Here is an 18,313-nt window from a genome sequence, read left to right on the forward strand (position 1 = left end):
ACACAAACAGTAATATGACGCAATAAAATCAAATATAGGTAAGATTATCACGCTCCATTATTGCGTTTATCAAAGGGCTATGATGGTATAGTTGACATTAAAACCATTAAAGACCGATTTGTGGATATCTAAATGCATCAATGTACATTTTTATCTTTAAATAGATCTTAATTGCACTGGTTTTTGGGCGTACTGCACCGGAGAGGAGAAATTTCATTCGCCCAAGTACAGTTCAATGGATGCCTTTTAGTCAGATTAATCATGAGCTCCAATTTTTTCAGTCAATTTCTGGAAAGATTTTCAAAGAATAGCTCAATACACGGCGTGCAATATATTGGAAATAACAGCATTTCCAAGTTAGAACGGTAGCATATTTCAGGTCTCTTCCATAAAAAGAAATATTGGAATTCAAAATATTTTAGTTTATTATGGCTTTTAATCCTAACTGGCGCAACATTCTTAGGATACTATTTCGTAAAATCGAGCGTGGATCACTATTTCGCTAACCCCACTGTAGTGACCATAGAGAAAGACTTCAGAAACTGGGAGAATCCCTTTCCCGCCGTTACTGCTTGTTATGTGGAAAGAGTGGATTTGGAGAAAGCGCAAGATTACATCCAGATGTAAATATAACATATTCGATTCCTGCTGCATGTGAATTGCACAAACAGGGTGTTTCAATAAAAATTTTCCAAAGCGGTTATTTTGGATAATTGCAAAAATCTCGTAAAACGTCAAGGACGTCGATTTTGTTTTCGAGGGGACACATAACGGCACCGATTTAAAATTTGTTGAAATAGCCCTTTCTGTGGGGGTGCAATCAACGTTGAAATTTCAAATAGGTCCATGAGTCTAGTGATCCCTCATTTTAAAAGTAATACAATTCTCTTTAACGTAATACCCAATTTTTTTATTATTTTGATTTTTGATACCATTTGAAATTCCAAAGTCGATTTCATTTCCATAAAGGGGGATATTTCAGTGAATTTAAAATCTGCGCTATCATGTGTCCCCCTAGAAAACAGAGTCGTCGTGTCTTTGCGTTTTACGATATTTTTGTAATTATCTAAAATAACTGCGATAAAAACTTTTCGTTGGAACGCCCTGCATGATCTCCTGTATTACCTAGGCCTCTTGTAGGACATGGGGTATAACGAATACCTCGAGCGACTTCAACCATTATCTCGATTTCGTAAAAGTAGTCTCGAATCTGACCTACGCCACTCTTCATACATTGGATAAATTCAAAAGTAATCGGACTTTGAACAGCACCGATTGGCTTTCTTTGATCAAATATGTCCATCCAACGCTTAATGGAGCTCTGGTGACATTTCAAACCAAATCCAAACCTGACTGGGAGTTTGCTATAACCGAGTTGGGGCTCTGCTTCACTTTAAATTCTCGTTTTACTCAATTGCTGTCTCCAGAGTAAGTGACTTTCTTCTGATTAATTTGAGAACAATTATTGGTGATTCTCAGAAAAAAATCTCTAAAATCTGAGAATTTGAAGTGCCACTACCTCAACGGGTTGTGCTATGCTCGTTATGATTCAAATAGAGATATGCCACTATTTTACCACGTTCATTCTCCTTTGGAAGTGATCCATGCCACGTCAGAAAGTCCAATTCTATTGGGACGAAGCCAGGAATATGAAATAAACTATAAGTTAGCTGAGACGTATTCTCTAGGGGATATTCGCTATCTTAGTCCTCAGCAAAGGAAATGTCGCTTTGAAGACGAACCACTGAGCGACCAAATACCAGCATACAGCATTGGATTGTGTTTCATGGAGTGTCGATATAGACTAGCTATGGAAAGATGTGGATGTAGACCGTTTTTCTACAATTTTTTGGGTATGTATTTATGTTCGTTATGGCGCAACGATTTAACATGTATTTAATAGAGGGTAAGGAGTGCAACATGGAAGGTCTTCTGTGCCTCTCCAAGATATCTCAGATGTTCTACCAATCTGCTGAAGAGACTGGATGCAATTGTCCTCAGCCTTGCAATTTGATGGTCTACTTAAGGCAAATTCCCAAAATAACTGAATGGTTCAAAGGTTATTTAAAATATTTAGATATATTTACTGGGGCTAATTTAACAGGAACAACCAGTTGTTTTTTGACCAAAGAATCACCTTTAGATGGGGCCTTATGCAGCCTATGACGAAATATCATAGGAAAATAATCTTTGGATTTCAGGAGTTGATAGGTTTTGGTTTTGTGACTTATCTTTGTTTTGTGCTGACAAGTCGGTTTTTGCAGTTTCTTTTGGGGGTGTTTTATCCCTCTATTTAGGAGTGAGCCTTATCAGCACCGTTGAAACGGTATATCTCATCGCTGAGGATATTTACTGCTATTGGGCCAGCAAAAAGAAATCAACAAACCCTAAATAAGTTGACCTGGTTTCCTTTTAGCAAATCTTAAAGTATTTTGTATTGTGATAAGGCTGCATTCGTCATAGTTCGCAAGTTAACAATAACAACACTATTGATACGAACTGTTCTTATCGGAACTTTTATGATATATTTCCTCCATTCTTATAATGTTCTTTCTTAGAAAGCTGGCCAGGGTTAATGTTCAAGATTATCGAAAGGAGCCTGTGTGACTACGAGAGGTCTCCTATTTTGAAATAAAGTATTCAGGCCGAAACATTAGAGTCTAAATTTGCTCAAAAATTATTAATAATGAAAGTCATTTGCTTTGTGCTTATTTTAACGAGATTGCACTTATCGGTAAGTTAATTTAATTTTTTTAAAATTTGTTCGCTATATTAAATCTTTTTGTAAATAGGTTTCTTCAAATTCAGTGAAGGTTTCACTATACTATGAAACTCTATGTCCAAATTGCATAGATTTCATCAAAAACCAGTTACATTTGAATTATAAATTATTCGGAAAGGACTTGATACAACTGGAATTAATCCCTTATGGAAATGCGTGGGTAATTTTTGATATTATACAAGGTTAGTCACGCAACCCTTTCATTAGAAAAATTTTTGATTTCCCTCTATCACAACCCAATGAAGTTTGGTTTCAGGCTAGAATCGACCATTTTGAATCCGGTTTTCCGGAATTTCCGGTTATACCGGAAGTAGCTACCAACTTCGTTATTTTAAAGCCAATCGCCTAATTTCTTTGTCATTTTTAAATTTTTCTTTAAATTTGAAAGCCAGTTTATGTAAAGTGTCCTTTGTCTAACATTTATCGTTTTCGAGTTATACAAGAAAATTTGAAAATTTTGACAACTGCAAAATCTCACGGAAATCGGTATCGTGGGTTAGCCGCTACGAATTTGGGAATCGGTGTTCTGGACCTCAAAGTTAACAAGGGCCTAATAAGCTACGTTTTAACGTATTTCAATTTGATAAGTCTTTCACAATCCTCGAAATATGTCTCCGAAGTTCCATGAGTGTAAACCTCAATAACTAATTTATTTCAAATGGGACAACTTGTCCAGAATCGATCCAGATTTTTGCCAAATTAAAAGACATCAAAATGTAGCTTGTTAGGTTATTTTTTGAGACCAAGAACACTAATTCCAAAATTGGCAGCGGTTAGCGCACAGTACCGATTTCCGTGGGATCTTGCAGCTGTCAAAATGTTCAAATTTTCCGACATAAATCAGGAACGGTAAACGTTAGACATAAAATACTTTGTATAAACTGGCTTTAGATTTTAATGATAAATCCGAAAATCACAAAAAAATTAGGGGGCTCTATTTAAAAACAACTAGGTTGGTGGTTACTTTCGGACTATCAGAATTGCCGTCATTTTGAAAATATTTTACTTTGGATTCAAAATGGTCGATTCTAGCCTGAAATCAAATTTTATTGCGCTACTATAATGGAAAGTCACAAATTTTCTAATGAATGGGTCGCGTAGCTAACCCTGTATAGGAAAGATTTTTTATTTTTTAATTTTAAGGAGGATGGGTTAAAAAACTTTACTTGCCAACATGGTCCTGAAGAGTGCTACGGAAACGAAGTGGAGGGATGTGTCATTAACTCCAAATCCATTGATATTAGTGAGAGCTTTGTCAGCTGTTCTGAGGATCTTCAAGGCACTTCATTAAAAGCCAATTTGAAGCTCGTGGGTGTTCCCATTAAAGACAAACAAAAGCTATTATATGTAACTTTTAGTGTGCCGGAAAGAATCAGATTAAATGGGAAGAAATAGAAGAATGCTTATCGTCAGGCAAAGCCCTGGATATAATGGCTGAAAATGAAGCGAAAACCGGGAAGATACCACTAAATGGGGTTCCAACAATAGTATTCAATGATAGGTTCAATGAACAAGAATCCATTGAAGCGCAAAATGACCTGAAAAAAGTTATTTGCAAATATTTGGACAATAAGCCGAAGATATGTAATGAAATTCATCGTTATCAGCCCAATGTAATTATAGTCTAATTGATCCTCAGTACTACCTAATAAGTTAGCTTAGGTAACATATTAGAGGATAGTTGATAATTTATAAGGTGTAAATGTTAATAATGACGACTTCGTTGAATGAATGTAACATTGGAACATGCTTTTTAAACATGAATCTAAATTTTAATCGCGACCTGGCGTTAACAAGCTGAAATATGATTTCCAAAAAGGGAGGACGGGACGGGGGGATGCGGTAACGGTTTTTGGATTTTTGCAAAATTAAAAAATCTGAAATAAGTTCACTAAAATGGCGAACTTATTGAGAAAATGTGTGTTAATGGTTCCTCACAAACCACAATTTTTGCACCTTAATTCTATTTAAAACGTGGCGACACCAGGAGGAGGTCTGATGGTTTCCAAAATGGAAAGAAAAGAATTGGGTTCTCGTGCTTTTTGGGAGATTTAAAAACCTACGGGCAAAATAGTCCGGCACTGAACTTATTAGGTAAATATTTTGGTCAGAGTTTCATGAATATTTCACTTTTCTTTCTACTCTAAACTTGGCCAAAATAAACAACCTCGAACCTCACGATCCCCAAAAAGGTAGGAAATGACATTCTGCTTTTAGAATTTTCAAAAAGCTGAAAAAGTTAGACATTAAACCTGTAAAATTATTGAGTAAAGTAGATCTAAATGTCCTCCAGAAATCATATTTTGCACTTGATCCTAGTGGAGAAATCTCAGCAACTCAATAGATCAACGAAACTTTTCTCAAATGGCTTCAAACGTCTAATTCATTTCAATAGTAAATCTTGAAATTGGACAAATTTGCTTTTGCTCAGGCTTCCCCTAAGTATTTATCTTAAACTTTCTGATAAGGATCTTGTTTATTTTAACTGCTGGATAAACGAATTTCTTTCAGTGGTAATTGCTGTTAACGCGTGTAAGTGGTAAAGTTTGGTTAATATACTAATTTGAACGTATCTAACAAGTTGCCTTATTTGTGCGTGACCATCGCTACGAATACTGAAATGAGCAGGCTGATAGTGTGCTTGATTTCTGTGATCACCAGTTTCGTAGTGGTAAGTGAATGGCTTGATCAAACACCAACGTCACAAGAATATACAACACGGGAGAGTAAATATGGGAAATTTACTAAAATATTTTGAACCATTCTAGAACGCAGTCCCAGTGACAATATACTACGAAGCCCTCTGTTCGGACAGCGTCCATTTTATTACCAGACAGTTATACCCAAACTACCAGTACTTTAAGAACTACGTGACCATAGATTTCATTCCTTACGGAAAATCTTTGGTACGTAAACTCATCATATAAAATTCAAGAATTTTTCCAAGCGTTCCTTGTTCAGCACTCCTACAACGCCACAACTGGAAAGTACTCATTCAGTTGCCATCATGGAAAGGAGGAGTGCAAAGGGAATAAGTTCCATGCTTGTGCCTTGGCTCAAATCGAGAATAAGGACACTCAACTCGAATTCATAGTTTGCGTCATGTCCACTAGAAATCCAGCAAATATTTATTATATCGAAAGCGTAAGAAAATCTTTTTACTTTTACCATTTAAAAAAATGAACTAGAAATCATTTTTTAGTGTTCCCAAAAATACAACTTGGACTTTACCAAATTGACTACCTGTGCGGTGTCTTCTAAAGGTGACAAACTTCTGGCTTTGCATGGAGACAAAACCTGGAAACTGGAACCCAATATATATTTTGTGCCCACGGTGGTGTTCAATAACAGTGCGCTGATCGATGCCAACGATCAGAACAAATCAATGGCTGACTTCAAAGATATTGTGTGTAAGAAAATTTCGGAACACAAGCCGGAAATATGTGAGACTTTGGGATTCTTTGATAGGATCAAGAACTACTTTTCGTCGAGATAAAAACTTCATTTTTCCCTAAAAGAAAAAAGCACAAAATATTTCAATTATCGTACGTGTATTTTCCATAATGATCTACATTGATTAACGTAATGATTTCTTAATTTCTGTATCGTTCCCATTGTAAAGCAAAGCGTTTTCAATTAAATTTAATAATAAAGTTATATACATAAAACTTTTGTCATAAATTATATACTGAGTGATGAATGTTTAACTAAGATCCTAATAATAAAACCGTAATCAAAACAGCTTTTACATTGAACCCAATGGAGAGTAAATGTTCACCATTTGCTTTCTTTTCCATCACAAAAGTATTATTATAAAGAGCGATTTAAAAGTGAGTTAGTTCTAGTGAATTTGCGTATACATTAAAATTCTGAAAATGCTGCAAATTTGATGGAACATCTGACGCCTTATGTCCCTCTGGATGCATATCAGAGCTGCAGTTCTCCTACATAAATCCAGGGAAAATAATATTTCAAATGATTTTTTCATGAGGTTTAGCTTCCTCTCTAAAATAAGGAAGGCTATAGTAAAATTTGGTACTAACCAACTTCAGAAACACTCAAATACTTCTGCTTTTCCTTCTCTATCAGTCCATATCTATATTTACGAAGGTTCTGTTTTGAGAGCCTTTAGATGTTGTTTTTGAACCTTCGTAAATACCTGAAACCTTCAAATCTGCCTAATGTGAGAAGTACCAGAGTTGCGATAATTTGAGAGCCCAAGATGTTAACGTTATTAGCACACTCTAATATTTGCCAACTAGTGAGAATTTGCTTCCTTTTTGTCTGTAACAATGACCACAATTTTCCATTTCGCAGATGCAGTTTGCGAGATATTGACGTTTGCTTTATGTGTTCCAGGCAGGGTACATACACGAAATGGACTATTTTCTTTTGATACTCAAAGTAAAAGAAAAAACTATAACAATTTCTCTATGTAGCAATCATAATGTTTTGTAAAAATCTTACCCTCTAGTCAATTGGTACCTACTTATATACCGTAACTTACTCCCTACACGATTACATTACCGAGCTTAAAAGTGTATAAGGAAGATAGTTTGAACTACAAAATTCGTGATTACTATAATGCAATTATCCGTTTCCAAACAGATTGTTTTAGATTTTTGTCCGTTGTGTATGTTAACAAACAGCTTCGCTGATGAGCCGACATTCTTAATATTTTATTCAGTCAGTAAAAAAAACTGTTTTGTGGAAAATAAAATCAAAACAAAGAAATTTATTGCATTTTAAAAAACTTAAAGAGGCCCAAGTCCTGGAGGCATCTTGTCCTGGAACATCATAGGCAGCTCGCTCAGTTTCTGATCTACAGGGACCCTGGTGTCATAGAGCGATGGAGCTTGGCAAATGATTCCAGCAGTACCACCAAAGCAAGCGATAGTGAACACCCACAAAAAGAAACGATCTAGCACCATGGAGACAAATTTCCAGTCTTCTATTATCTGTAGAAATTGATTAAATTGACCGGTGGAGGGGATGATAGAGGCCAAGCCGGCGTGGCTGCTTTGAGACTCCGCTTTTTAGGCCTCATACACTAATTTGGGCTTGAATAATGTATTTTTTCGTGAGGTCGAGGTCTAAACTGACCCTAGGGCGAGTACTCTCAATGCCCTTGAATTCCCTCACAAGATCTTCTAATAAAGAATTATTCATTTGGACTAAAATTCCATTTTCCCACTTTCCCTAACCTGAACTAAATTGATATGATTTCTAGGATTTACTCGAGGTTTTCTGAGTATTCAAAAGAAGTCTCAGGTGGAGCTCTAGGAATAGAAAGTTCCTTTCGCCATGCCGGCTCTGAATACCAGAAAGAAATATGTACCTCATTGTCTTTGTCAGCATCACGAATATGTTGAGCAATAAATCGCACCCCCTCAAGAGCAGCCAGTACATTTGGGGACAAACTTTTGTGGGTAACATTAGTTGAGGAATCTCCCACTAGAAAGCAAACGCCTAGAAGACCTCGAACTGAAATAATCAATCAGCTTACTTGAAGAATGTGCTTTCATCTTATGCATGTCGTCCTGATCAGCATTCTGCAGGACATAACTGGGTTCCCTGGTGGTTATTTTGAAATCCGATGTAAATGGTTCCTCCATGTTTAATCTATTATAGAATCAATCAAGATAGAATGTTTACAACAACAGATCATTACTTACTGTAAATCTAAGTCAGCGGTGGTGTAACCTCGAGGAGGTTGCCGGTCGTCATACTCAGGGATGGTGTAGGTAGTTCTTCGCATGATCAGTATTTTGGGCATAAACTGCAGGAAAATTTTGCGAAACAACGGAGACATTTTATGGGTTGATGGAGATCTAAAACGAACCTTTAGGAAATTGTTCTTGCAGATGTGGTGGTATTACCTGAAATGGACGTTAAGCACCACAACAGTGACCCATATGGAAGACGTTACTAGTACCATGGTGAAGAGGAGGTATTTGCCCAGAAGAGGTACTGCAAGGGAGGTGGGAGGAATTATTTCAGCCAGCAGGAGGAAGAATACGGTGAGGGATAGCAGGATTGACACGCATAAAGTTACCTGGAAAAAACTTAGTGCCCAAATGCAGTTTAAATATTTTTTAACTTTACTTTTTCTCCAGAGTCTGACGGTAAGTAGAAGACCAATACTGTAAGGAAGGTGATCCCGACACAAGGAATAATGAGATTGACTGTGTAGAACAAAGTCTTCCTTCTCATGGTGATTTTGAAGGTGATGTCAGTTAGAGGTTCCTTGGATTCTTTGTAGTATTCCTCATTTCTAGTGGCAGGCACTGCCAAAATGTCCCATTCCACCGACAAGTAAAACTCAGACAAATCAATTCCAACTTTAATGATGTTGTTTCCAGTTTGCTGGTCCATATGCTTTAGATCAACCTATTAAAGCAAAATTAGATCTCTCTTAACCAATTTTAACCTTTAAAGGTCACCTGTTGTCCATTATAAGTCCATGAAGCAAATTTCATCAAACAGCTTTGCTCGTCGAAAGGAAAATACTGAACGTTGATTTTGCAGGATGACTTATAAATAGAGGGAGGTTTCCAGTTTACCTCTCCAGTGTACTTAAGGGTGGCTTTGGTCATCAGGGTCACTTCGTAATTTCCATCAGCACTACAAAACTTTTCTGTGGAGCTTTTAGAGACTTATAATACGTCTCTAATTAATGTCTCTTTGAATGGTACACGTGCTAATTATCCATTACAGGAATTTAATTTGCAGAGTCCCCAACGAGCTCCTTGTTACACGATCCAATTACTAATTCGTTAAGCAAATATCAACTCAGCTCCCATATACGCGCCAGAATCTCTCTGTATAGATTTATGTGTAAAAGGAATGTCACAGTGTTTAATTAGCAAACTGTATGAGCCAGAATTTTGCCGGTTTGTATTTACTGGTGTGTATTTTACATTTTTATGCCAAGTTATAATTGAGAAAGGGAGGTGACTCAGTTACATGAAGTAATATCGAAAGCAATTGAGGAATTTGTTACTATATACGTACTTGTTGAACAGGACTATGTCAGGGAGCCAGATATGTTCAGAAGGAACGTAGAGCATTTCCACACCACCGTAGTCTGCAGGAGTCCAGCTTAGTTTGTAGTCTACCCATTTCTGGAAAAAGGAAATAATTGGAATTATGGAAGAGGAAAGTGTTTTCATTGATGAGAGAAGTGTTTGGAATACGAATTTTGTTTAAAATAATACAGTTTTTGACCATCACGTAAGCAAATTTTTAACTACCAAAAATTCTAACTCCAGTCTGCTACTGGTAGATTGATTAAAGCAGGTTATCAAAAATTCACAAATCCATGAAGTGATTCTTATAGCAATATTAAATTTCCAAATCAGACCTTGTAGTCGGGAATTTTGAAACAGAGCAGGATTCAGATTCAAATCCTTTTTCATCAAATTTTTTCTAATAAACCAATTGCTATTGGTAGATTCAAATAGGAAAATTATGAGGGGTCAGACGTTTGCCGTATACGAGGGTAGCCTCAGAAGTACCCGACCTGACAGAGATGGCGATTTTTTTATTAAAAATTTATGTATATTACAAAGACCTAACCTTAAAAAACTTAAGGCTGAAGTTTGATGGTGCTATGTTGAGTTGTGCTTGTTTTGGAGCCGTTTTTAGAGATTTGGTGAACATGGAAAAAATTGATCATCGATACGTGATGGAATACTTTCATTTGCAAGGTCTTAGTTTATCCAATATTAAAGTGGAATTAAATTCTACTATTGAGGAATCTGGTCCTTCGTTAACAACTGTAAAATATTGGGTGGCAGAGTTTAAATGCGCTCGTACGAGCTGTCAAGACGACCCAATGAGGTGACCACTTCAGAAATTGTGATGAAAATCCACAAAACTATACTGAAAGACCATTGGCTAAAATTGCGCGGGTTAGCAGATGTGATATGTATTTCAAAAAGTACTGCACATCGCGGTTTGGCCGAACAAACAGATATGTGAAAGCTGTGTGCAAGTGAGTGCTGCGATTACTCACAATTGAATAAAAGAGGGATGTTTGGCAAAATTTCGCAGTTATGAAGCCGAGTTTTTGCGTCGATTCATAACCATGGATGAAACATAGGTTTATCATTTCATACCTAAGATAAAAGAGCATTCAAAAACAAGTACTCAAAGGGGAGAATCCATTTCAAAGAAGGCGAAAACCGTTTCATCTGTAGGAAAGGTGATGATGTCAGTTTTTTGGGATGCACGTGGGATAATTTTAGTTACTATCTCCCTAAAGAAAAAACGATAAACGGATAATATTATAAAAATTTATTGCAGCGTTTGAGTGAAGAAATTAGGAAAAAGCGACCGCATTTGGCGAAAAGGAAAGTCTTGTTTCATCAAGGCAACGCATCAGTCCACACTTTCGTCATCGCGATGGCCGAAATCAAATACTTTGTTTCGAACTTTTCCCTCACCCACCCTATTTGCCAGATTTAGCGCTCTCAGATCATTTTCTATTTTCAAACTTGGAAAGATGGCTTGGTGGAAAGAGATTTGCCAATAATGAAGAGGTCGAGTCCGAAGTTGATGCCTATTTTGAAACATTTGAAGCTTTTTACTGTAAATAGGGTATAAAAGCCAATAAAACATCGCTGAGACAAGTATGTCAATCTCGAAGGAGACTATATTGAGAAATAATGTAATATTTTCCGACTTTTTTTATGTGTTAGAGCGGGTACTTCTGGGGCTATCCTGGTATCTTAATAGCATCATAATACACGATAGTTTTAAAAATAATAGCACGTTGAACTGAACGTTCGAAGTTCAAGAGAAGAAGGTGGAATTGAGAAACGAATGGTTCTAGAAGGACAATTTTTGGTGAAAATGGGCTTCTATGTTCATACTTCAAATACTAAAATTACGTCCTCAATTTGCTACTTAATTTGAAAGTAATGAGCAGGGATGTTAGCGCGTCTCTGTGGCTCTAAATACACACGCGAAGGCTCAAAAGCTATTTAGACTTTTTTAGAGATAGCAAATTCTTAAAATATGACCTGATGATGATATATTTACAAGCTTACAATTTCGTAATTTGGTTTAAGTAAATCCCTAGTTATCAATTAATATGAAACGTTCTATTTTATACAGTAGCCCCTCTATTTAGCATTGGATTTCTAGGAAGACAGAAGCAATTTTTGATAAAAAATTCTAAACGCCTCAAGACTCAAATTTATATTCATTGGCCTTAGCAAATTAGATAATAATTTACAGGAAAGTTAATATTCCGCGAGGTCTTTCTTCTGGTACTAAAGTTAGGAAGCAAGAACGTTTTAATATGTGACTATTTACTACCTGTACAACCCAGAGGTTGGTGGTCATAATCTGATTCTTCAAATTCATTTCGATGAGTTGAGATAGCTTTAAGCTCATCCATACAGTTACAGTTTCAGTGTGGTTAGTAACGGGACGAATTAAGCGGTTATAGTTGCTGAGGAGATCGTCGTAGAGTCGCTTGGCATCTGGATTGGCTTCTATGGTCTTAACATCAGCTGAAACACGAAGAGAATAGAAAATTGTCCAAATTTCTAAAGTTTACTTCGAACTGAGAAAAAAATAATGACAAGCAACTGCATCAGGTAAGTTAAAAATAAATAAATATGATTCTTAGATTATATACATATGGAAGACAAAAGTGATGGTTTCAACCCTGTAAAGCGATAAATTCGGTTAATTGCTTAGACCTCACCCTAAAACTAATTTCAACCGTTACAAAAGATAAAATGCTAATAAAGGTGTGGCTCAAGTTCACGTTCAAATCCCCTCAGGTGAATGATAATTTTATTTCCACCATTCCAGATGCTCTAATCAACCCCCTCAGCCTCTGAGGCCTATAACTAATTCCACTCTACTGAAAGCTAATTTCGACGAAAAACAAACAAATTTGTGTTCCCAAAATTGAGCTATTACTCCTCGATTGAGGTCATGCAAACAAACGCAATCCCTTACTTACCGGTACAAAAATTGAGCAAACGGATTATCACTAAACATAAAGGGAACAAAAAATTCCTCAACTTAACCATCGTTCACATTTAAAACAAGGGTTTAACTTAAATTTTAGGTAAATTGTTACGCCCACACGTTTTTGACACTTCCTCTCTCATGGCGAGGCTGCTGTGCTGGACCGTGAGCTCAGCGCATAGAGCTGCGTCATAGCTACAATCTAGAGATCGCCCTTTGAGGGCTTCGCTTTGCATTGATTTAAGTGCTGTTGGAACTTGTTTAATTAGCACTCTTAATTGGAAAGTGTTGCGTTGGCATTAAATCAGCATAATATATTGTAAATGTTGATGTTAAGGAATTAATTTAGCTGACTCTGAGGGTTGGACTCTAAGTAGGGATTCGTTGGCAATCGATAGCTGCACGCAGCCTCGTTTCAAGGCTCTATAACATCATGGTAAGATAGTGTGAACAAGAGATATTGACATTTTCAATGTAGGTAGATGTGTAGAATGGCTTAATATACATTGTATTATCTTGAAGCATAATGGATTTCTGGGGATGTTGGGAGGAGTGCTCCATAGAAATCGGGATGAGAGAGCGTGATAAGGGAATAAAATTGTCAAGATCTATGATTCACAGGCGGAACAATAAAAATATTGTTTTTCACGCACGATTTTTGTATGGATTATAGATAGCGATTGATAATAATTTTATCAACATGTACGCCATACTCATGAAGCTTAATTTAACGTAACATTATATGAGAATTTGTCAGTCGCCATTTAGACCAGATTGGTAGTTTTAGCTCTTTAAGAGACGATTTATTAATGTGCAGTCAATTTTAACTACGAGCGAATGTCCATGGAAACCACGAACGCTCCATTTCTGAGTTTCTATGCTGCCATTCAGTGCAATTCCATAGCAATTAAATCAAAGAGTTATGACCATTTTTAGGTAAAATGAGGATATCGCACTGAATTTTCCGACGATGTCCCAGTAAATATAGAGGGCTTGTGCCCCCAGGGTGCCGAAGGCGCAAATTGAATCTCTTTTCCCTTCAACTGAAGATTCGTATACAAATCAAATGTTTGGAACCTCATATAAATATATACATTTCTGAGCCAATCAGAAACAAAAACAGCATATGCAAAACTTATTCAGGCCATTTTCAGTCATATCACACTTGAAATGGGTCTCACTCCATGCTGTGCAACCATCCCCATCCAAATTAAGATACTGTTTCTGTCTGATTTTCAAGAAACTGTTTAGAGTAAAAAATTCCGGTGTAGAAATTTTCTGCCATAAACTTGGATAGGACATGCGAGCTCATTATTAGCTGCAGATTCTGTCTAACGCCTTCATTGATGTGTCTTTAGGTTTTACCGTTTTACCAATAGGTTTAGAAGAATTCTTATCATTCTCTTCATTACTAAAATTGCAATATTAACTCAGTTTACATTTCAACCCAATGTTTATATTTTACTAGGGATTAAATTAATGGCCAAAATTATTATTCCTTGTAAATTTGTGCCCTTAATCAAGAGAACTCAAACAAATTTTCAGGAGTTTTGGGAACTTTGCACCTAAATATTTACCCTGAAATATTAAGGCTTAATTAGGGAAATTTAAATGAGTATAGTTAATATTTTGACGGCACCTTGAAACTTTGTAATATCCAGCTCCCAAACACTTATGTATATACTGAACCCACTAAAGCCATCTATTGGAATGGTTCTTTAGCCCGGTACCCGATGATGAAATGGAAGACTGGTTGTCTTGTAAATAATCGCAAATTAATTCTATCAGTACTGTGCGGTTCAGTTCTCCGCAGTCGGCCGTTGGGTACTAATTGGGTACCAACTCGGTTTCTATATGGTACGCGATCGACATGTTTTCGTAATATATCTCGAAATTGTCCCATATAGTGTGTTGTAGTACCTCGCTTAAGGTGTTTGAATAAGGGTGCTGTGCGTGTTTAAGCAGTGTTGATGGTACCTACCATCGAGTACTTCCGTATAGAGGAGTTTACTTTCTTTTTCTTGGATTTAGGATGCACGTGATTTTCTTGAAGGATTTCTCCTTAAGGTGAGTAAATATGATGATAATAGTAGTTTTTTGTTTCAACATCAATGTAGGTACGTAATTGTAAATATTTATTTACTATTATTTTCATTAAGCTTGTTTTGCCAAGTTGCAGTTATGCCTCGGAAGAAATGAAAGTTGCGCGCCTAATATACAAGGACAGCAGAATTTCATGTTACAATTCAATTCATAATCAAAAGGTAATTTGCGTTTTTAGGACTTAAAAATTATTAAATATAACCGAAAATGTGACTTACGTAAGTTTTCCTAGATAACAGTAGAGGTTCGAAGAATTATTAATTCTCCCATTTTACTTTTAGTTCCGGTAATTTTTTTATTACTCTTTAATTAAGATCCGCATAGATACAAATTCCCTGACAATGGACAACGTCTGAAAACAAAATAATTAGTACCATACCGAACAAACTCTTTCACGACTGTTTTCTTCGGGTTTTTAAAGTGTTACGATTCTTCTAAACGATTTAATCTCGTTCTGCCTGGCTCTTCTTAGTAATTCTTCACTGTGTTCATTGTTAGAAGAGATTTGCTTGGTCACACTGAAGGACGAGAGCAAATGGTGGAACGGGGATTTACAATGTACTAATGAATTCAGATCATTACAATAATTATCTATTTCAGTCAGTATCCCACCGGGTTGACCCTCGTGATAATTTGAATGATGAGTGCTGATAATAATGAATAAGAAAACTAAAATTTTAATTTTTTCGAAACATTAGAAAAGTTTACAATAATAATCAAAATAGTGATGCGCGTTTTATTTACAGTGAAAATACAGAAAGTTATACAGGGTATCTAAGAGTTCATGAATGAGGATATTGGCGAATTAGAATTTCTCAAAATTTCCGTCAGAACCAGCGGTAATGTAATCGTGTTATTCAATTTTTAAATAGTTTTGGCTAGTCAGCTCATAATATTAATATACATATACTACGAGCAATCTTGGCAATCTTTGATTTTGATTTGGGGTCATGTTTTTAAATTTTTGCATAACTACTTTTAATATATGTATTTTGAAGCTTTACTTTCTCATATGGAATAAATTTAAATTCATATGCCCATCTCTCTTAATTTTTGCAGTTCAAGGACTAAGGTAGCAACTTTACACCCTCCGAAAAGGAAATCATTTACTTTCAAGAGAGAAAACCTTTTTTATATTGTCCCATGTAGTTATCCATTAGGACAATCAATTAAAAGGTCAATAAAACGAAAATGCTTTGGTATACTTTGGAATTACATACGGTTTAAATTATTCCTAAATTTATTTGGACGAACTACAACGAACACGACTAATATATCAAATTTAATGTTTGAAAAATTTTAAAAAAATTAGGGTACCTACCTGCTTTCGTTATGTAACTAGATGCAAAATAAACTCATTTAGTCAATGGGTTGAATTTATTTATAATTGAGCAAATGCAAATTATCCATCAGTCTTTCAGACTAAATGAACGAGTCGGTATAGGCACAGGGTGCTTCCTATAAAATTGAATCCCCACATAATTTCTTCAATTTGCATCAACTTCAGTTTCTGAAAATCTCTGATATTCAACATTTTCTTAAGTTTTTGAATACCATTAACAGGTTATTTGAGACCGAAATGTGCTAAGCATGAAAGCAAAAATGCTTCTTTTGATGAAACAATTTGTAGATTTTCACATATTTGATTTTGATATTTGATATAGCATGCACTCGTCCCGTTTTCGAAATAAACACTTTTTTAATTTATGATGTAAAATATTACAGAAAAATTTAAAAAATTAACATTCATAATAGTTGATGTTTTGATTCACTTTATGAGATCGAATGTGAAAACTGTTTCACTCTGACTCAAGCAAAAGACGATGTAATTTTCTCCGAATTAAAAATACGATAAATACGTAAAAAGCCGTATTTCGATATTTCATTCTAATTAAATTAAAACGAAGCTAAATGGTAAATAATTATGCTATGTGGATCTCAAGTTCTTCAAATTGAAACGGTTACCTAATAAATTTTTATAACTCGTTCTCCGTAAAATTGAAATTAAAAATCGAATTGCGTACTTAATCATAATTTTATTCTTCATGCTGAGATTATTTATCGTCCTGGAACTAAAAAATCGCCCAGAAATTTGTCTTCATTTCACGTTCCTCGATCATCATCACTAACTAAATTTTCGAACTTTTGCAGCGAAAACACAATTTTATTGTGGCATACCAAAAGTATATACCCAAAACTTAGATATAAAATCTAAGACAAGTAATATCTCTCGTTTCTTCACTTATGTAAATGAAAATAATTTAAATTCACATTTTTGTATTAACTTTGAACGTTATTACCATTCACAAGAGTTCGATTTCCTAATATATATTCAAACTTTTACTTTCGGTTGCTGCTGCTGCTGTTGCTGCAGTTTTTTTCCGCTTGTTCAACTTTCCTCTCTTCGTTCACGCGTCTTCGGCGCCCAAAAATCTCGCACGAAGACCCTTCTCTGAAACCTGAAGTACCCGAAGAAATAAAGTTATAATGCAGAATGCACAGTCAAATTGCCGGTAAAAGTTCTTCACTTTGATTGCTCGCTGTATAAACTTTCGCAAATACAAATATCGAAATCGGTGACCGCTGTAACCTCAAAAATCGATAGTTGGCACCTACAATTTTCTTATTTTTGCAGTTAAAAATAAAACTATTTGCCCAGGTGGTATTGGCAAAATGCTTTTATAATGTCGGTAATTTTTTTTAAGCATCAAATAAATAATGTGGCAATAACAATGCCGTTGTACGCAAGGCGATTGCAGGCTTATGGATGAAATAATTATGTAATTATATTATGCTTTCATGTGTGCATGTATTAATGAGATTCCCTTCATATAATTGAAAATTGTTTTCCAATTTGAGGACAAATACATCTTGACTATGCAGGGTTGTAAGAGAGTTTAAATGAGTTTGGGAGAATGACGATATCCATGAAATTCTTCATTTACATAATAATAACCGAAGTGGTGGCGAAATCGTCGAAATAGCAGCAAATGATACAAATACGTGCCTATTTGATCAATCTTTCAAGGCAAAATAATAACAATAATATGTTCTTTAAATGCAATTGAACAATTTCAGATGAGATGCTCCACCAATTATACGTCTGGAAGAAGAGTGATTAAAATATACTGGGTGATTCTTAATCCATACGCGTGAATTTGGGAAATTATAGCCAAAGGCAAATAGTGACAGTGACGTAAAAATTAGAGGCAAAAAATCTCACGCAACCCTAAAATCTCCGCCCCTGGCATATGGGGAAAAATTGAAGTAGCGCTCCAAACGTAACTAATATTAACATTAATAGGTTCGCAAAATGTGACTTCTGTATCTCAAACGATTCCTGAGATATCATTAAGACTGAAAAAAAACTGTTTTTTGACACCTTGTATCTCGAAAACGGTGTGTTCGCGGATCCACGTTAATAAGAACTTTTTTTTC

General features: G+C 35.6%; 5 protein-coding genes across 6 annotated transcripts in view; 4 read left to right on the forward strand and 1 right to left on the reverse strand.

Moving 5' to 3' along the window:
* Positions 1 to 261: 261 nt before the first annotated feature.
* Positions 262 to 2,436, forward strand: LOC136409413 (acid-sensing ion channel 5-like). Its single transcript, XM_066390892.1, has 7 exons — positions 262 to 365; positions 423 to 623; positions 1,141 to 1,428; positions 1,480 to 1,853; positions 1,904 to 2,063; positions 2,120 to 2,211; positions 2,265 to 2,436. Exons 1-7 carry the CDS (start codon positions 262 to 264, stop codon positions 2,393 to 2,395), a joined length of 1,350 nt encoding a protein of 449 aa, XP_066246989.1. The 3' UTR covers positions 2,396 to 2,436.
* Positions 2,437 to 2,580: 144 nt separating this feature from the next.
* On the forward strand, positions 2,581 to 5,414 carry LOC136409428 (GILT-like protein 1). The gene is made up of 4 exons (XM_066390914.1): positions 2,581 to 2,734; positions 2,793 to 2,942; positions 3,926 to 4,090; positions 4,141 to 5,414. Exons 1-4 carry the CDS (start codon positions 2,687 to 2,689, stop codon positions 4,408 to 4,410), a joined length of 633 nt encoding a protein of 210 aa, XP_066247011.1. The 5' UTR covers positions 2,581 to 2,686; the 3' UTR covers positions 4,411 to 5,414.
* On the forward strand, positions 5,312 to 6,330 carry LOC136409427 (GILT-like protein 1). The gene is made up of 4 exons (XM_066390913.1): positions 5,312 to 5,453; positions 5,551 to 5,688; positions 5,744 to 5,926; positions 5,985 to 6,330. Exons 1-4 carry the CDS (start codon positions 5,403 to 5,405, stop codon positions 6,276 to 6,278), a joined length of 666 nt encoding a protein of 221 aa, XP_066247010.1. The 5' UTR covers positions 5,312 to 5,402; the 3' UTR covers positions 6,279 to 6,330.
* On the reverse strand, positions 6,301 to 13,168 carry nAChRbeta2 (nicotinic acetylcholine receptor beta2). The gene is made up of 10 exons (XM_066390882.1): positions 12,765 to 13,168; positions 12,107 to 12,303; positions 9,797 to 9,906; positions 9,226 to 9,406; positions 8,888 to 9,172; positions 8,662 to 8,837; positions 8,458 to 8,613; positions 8,289 to 8,404; positions 8,121 to 8,236; positions 6,301 to 7,740 (listed from the first exon to the last, which is right to left on the reverse strand). The coding sequence occupies exons 1-10, from the start codon at positions 12,832 to 12,834 to the stop codon at positions 7,537 to 7,539; spliced, it is 1,611 nt and encodes a 536-aa protein (XP_066246979.1). The 5' UTR covers positions 12,835 to 13,168; the 3' UTR covers positions 6,301 to 7,536.
* Positions 13,169 to 14,592: 1,424 nt separating this feature from the next.
* The window catches only part of LOC136409395 (furin-like protease 2), a 191,549-nt gene continuing 187,828 nt past the window's right edge, over positions 14,593 to 18,313 (forward strand). For both annotated transcript variants that reach the window (XM_066390859.1, XM_066390857.1), the window contains exon 1: positions 14,593 to 14,839. The gene's annotated coding sequence lies outside the window, so the exon portion shown is untranslated. The remainder of the gene's footprint in view (positions 14,840 to 18,313) is intronic.

The sequence above is a fragment of the Euwallacea similis genome, chromosome 6 (genome assembly GCF_039881205.1).
Source record: "Euwallacea similis isolate ESF13 chromosome 6, ESF131.1, whole genome shotgun sequence".
Classification (NCBI taxonomy): Eukaryota; Metazoa; Arthropoda; class Insecta; order Coleoptera; family Curculionidae; genus Euwallacea; species Euwallacea similis.

Bases quoted from the DNA above. Each gene is read 5' to 3' on its own strand.
- LOC136409413 (XM_066390892.1), top strand. From the start codon at position 262: ATGAGCTCCAATTTTTTCAGTCAATTTCTGGAAAGATTTTCAAAGAAT. The intron at 624-1,140 runs GTAAATATAACA...GGCCTCTTGTAG, and splicing joins GCGCAAGATTACATCCAGAT to GACATGGGGTATAACGAATA. The intron at 2,212-2,264 runs GTTTTGGTTTTG...CGGTTTTTGCAG, and splicing joins TGGATTTCAGGAGTTGATAG to TTTCTTTTGGGGGTGTTTTA.
- LOC136409428 (XM_066390914.1), top strand. From the start codon at position 2,687: ATGAAAGTCATTTGCTTTGTGCTTATTTTAACGAGATTGCACTTATCG. The intron at 2,943-3,925 runs GTAATTTTTGAT...TTTAATTTTAAG, and splicing joins TCCCTTATGGAAATGCGTGG to GAGGATGGGTTAAAAAACTT. The intron at 4,091-4,140 runs GTGGGTGTTCCC...TGTAACTTTTAG, and splicing joins TAAAAGCCAATTTGAAGCTC to TGTGCCGGAAAGAATCAGAT.
- LOC136409427 (XM_066390913.1), top strand. From the start codon at position 5,403: ATGAGCAGGCTGATAGTGTGCTTGATTTCTGTGATCACCAGTTTCGTA. The intron at 5,454-5,550 runs GTAAGTGAATGG...GAACCATTCTAG, and splicing joins TGATCACCAGTTTCGTAGTG to AACGCAGTCCCAGTGACAAT. The intron at 5,927-5,984 runs GTAAGAAAATCT...ATCATTTTTTAG, and splicing joins ATATTTATTATATCGAAAGC to TGTTCCCAAAAATACAACTT.
- nAChRbeta2 (XM_066390882.1), bottom strand. From the start codon at position 12,834: ATGGTTAAGTTGAGGAATTTTTTGTTCCCTTTATGTTTAGTGATAATC. The intron at 8,614-8,661 runs GTAATACCACCA...GGTTCGTTTTAG, and splicing joins GTGCTTAACGTCCATTTCAG to ATCTCCATCAACCCATAAAA. The intron at 7,741-8,120 runs GTACATATTTCT...CAATTTCTACAG, and splicing joins ATGCTGACAAAGACAATGAG to ATAATAGAAGACTGGAAATT.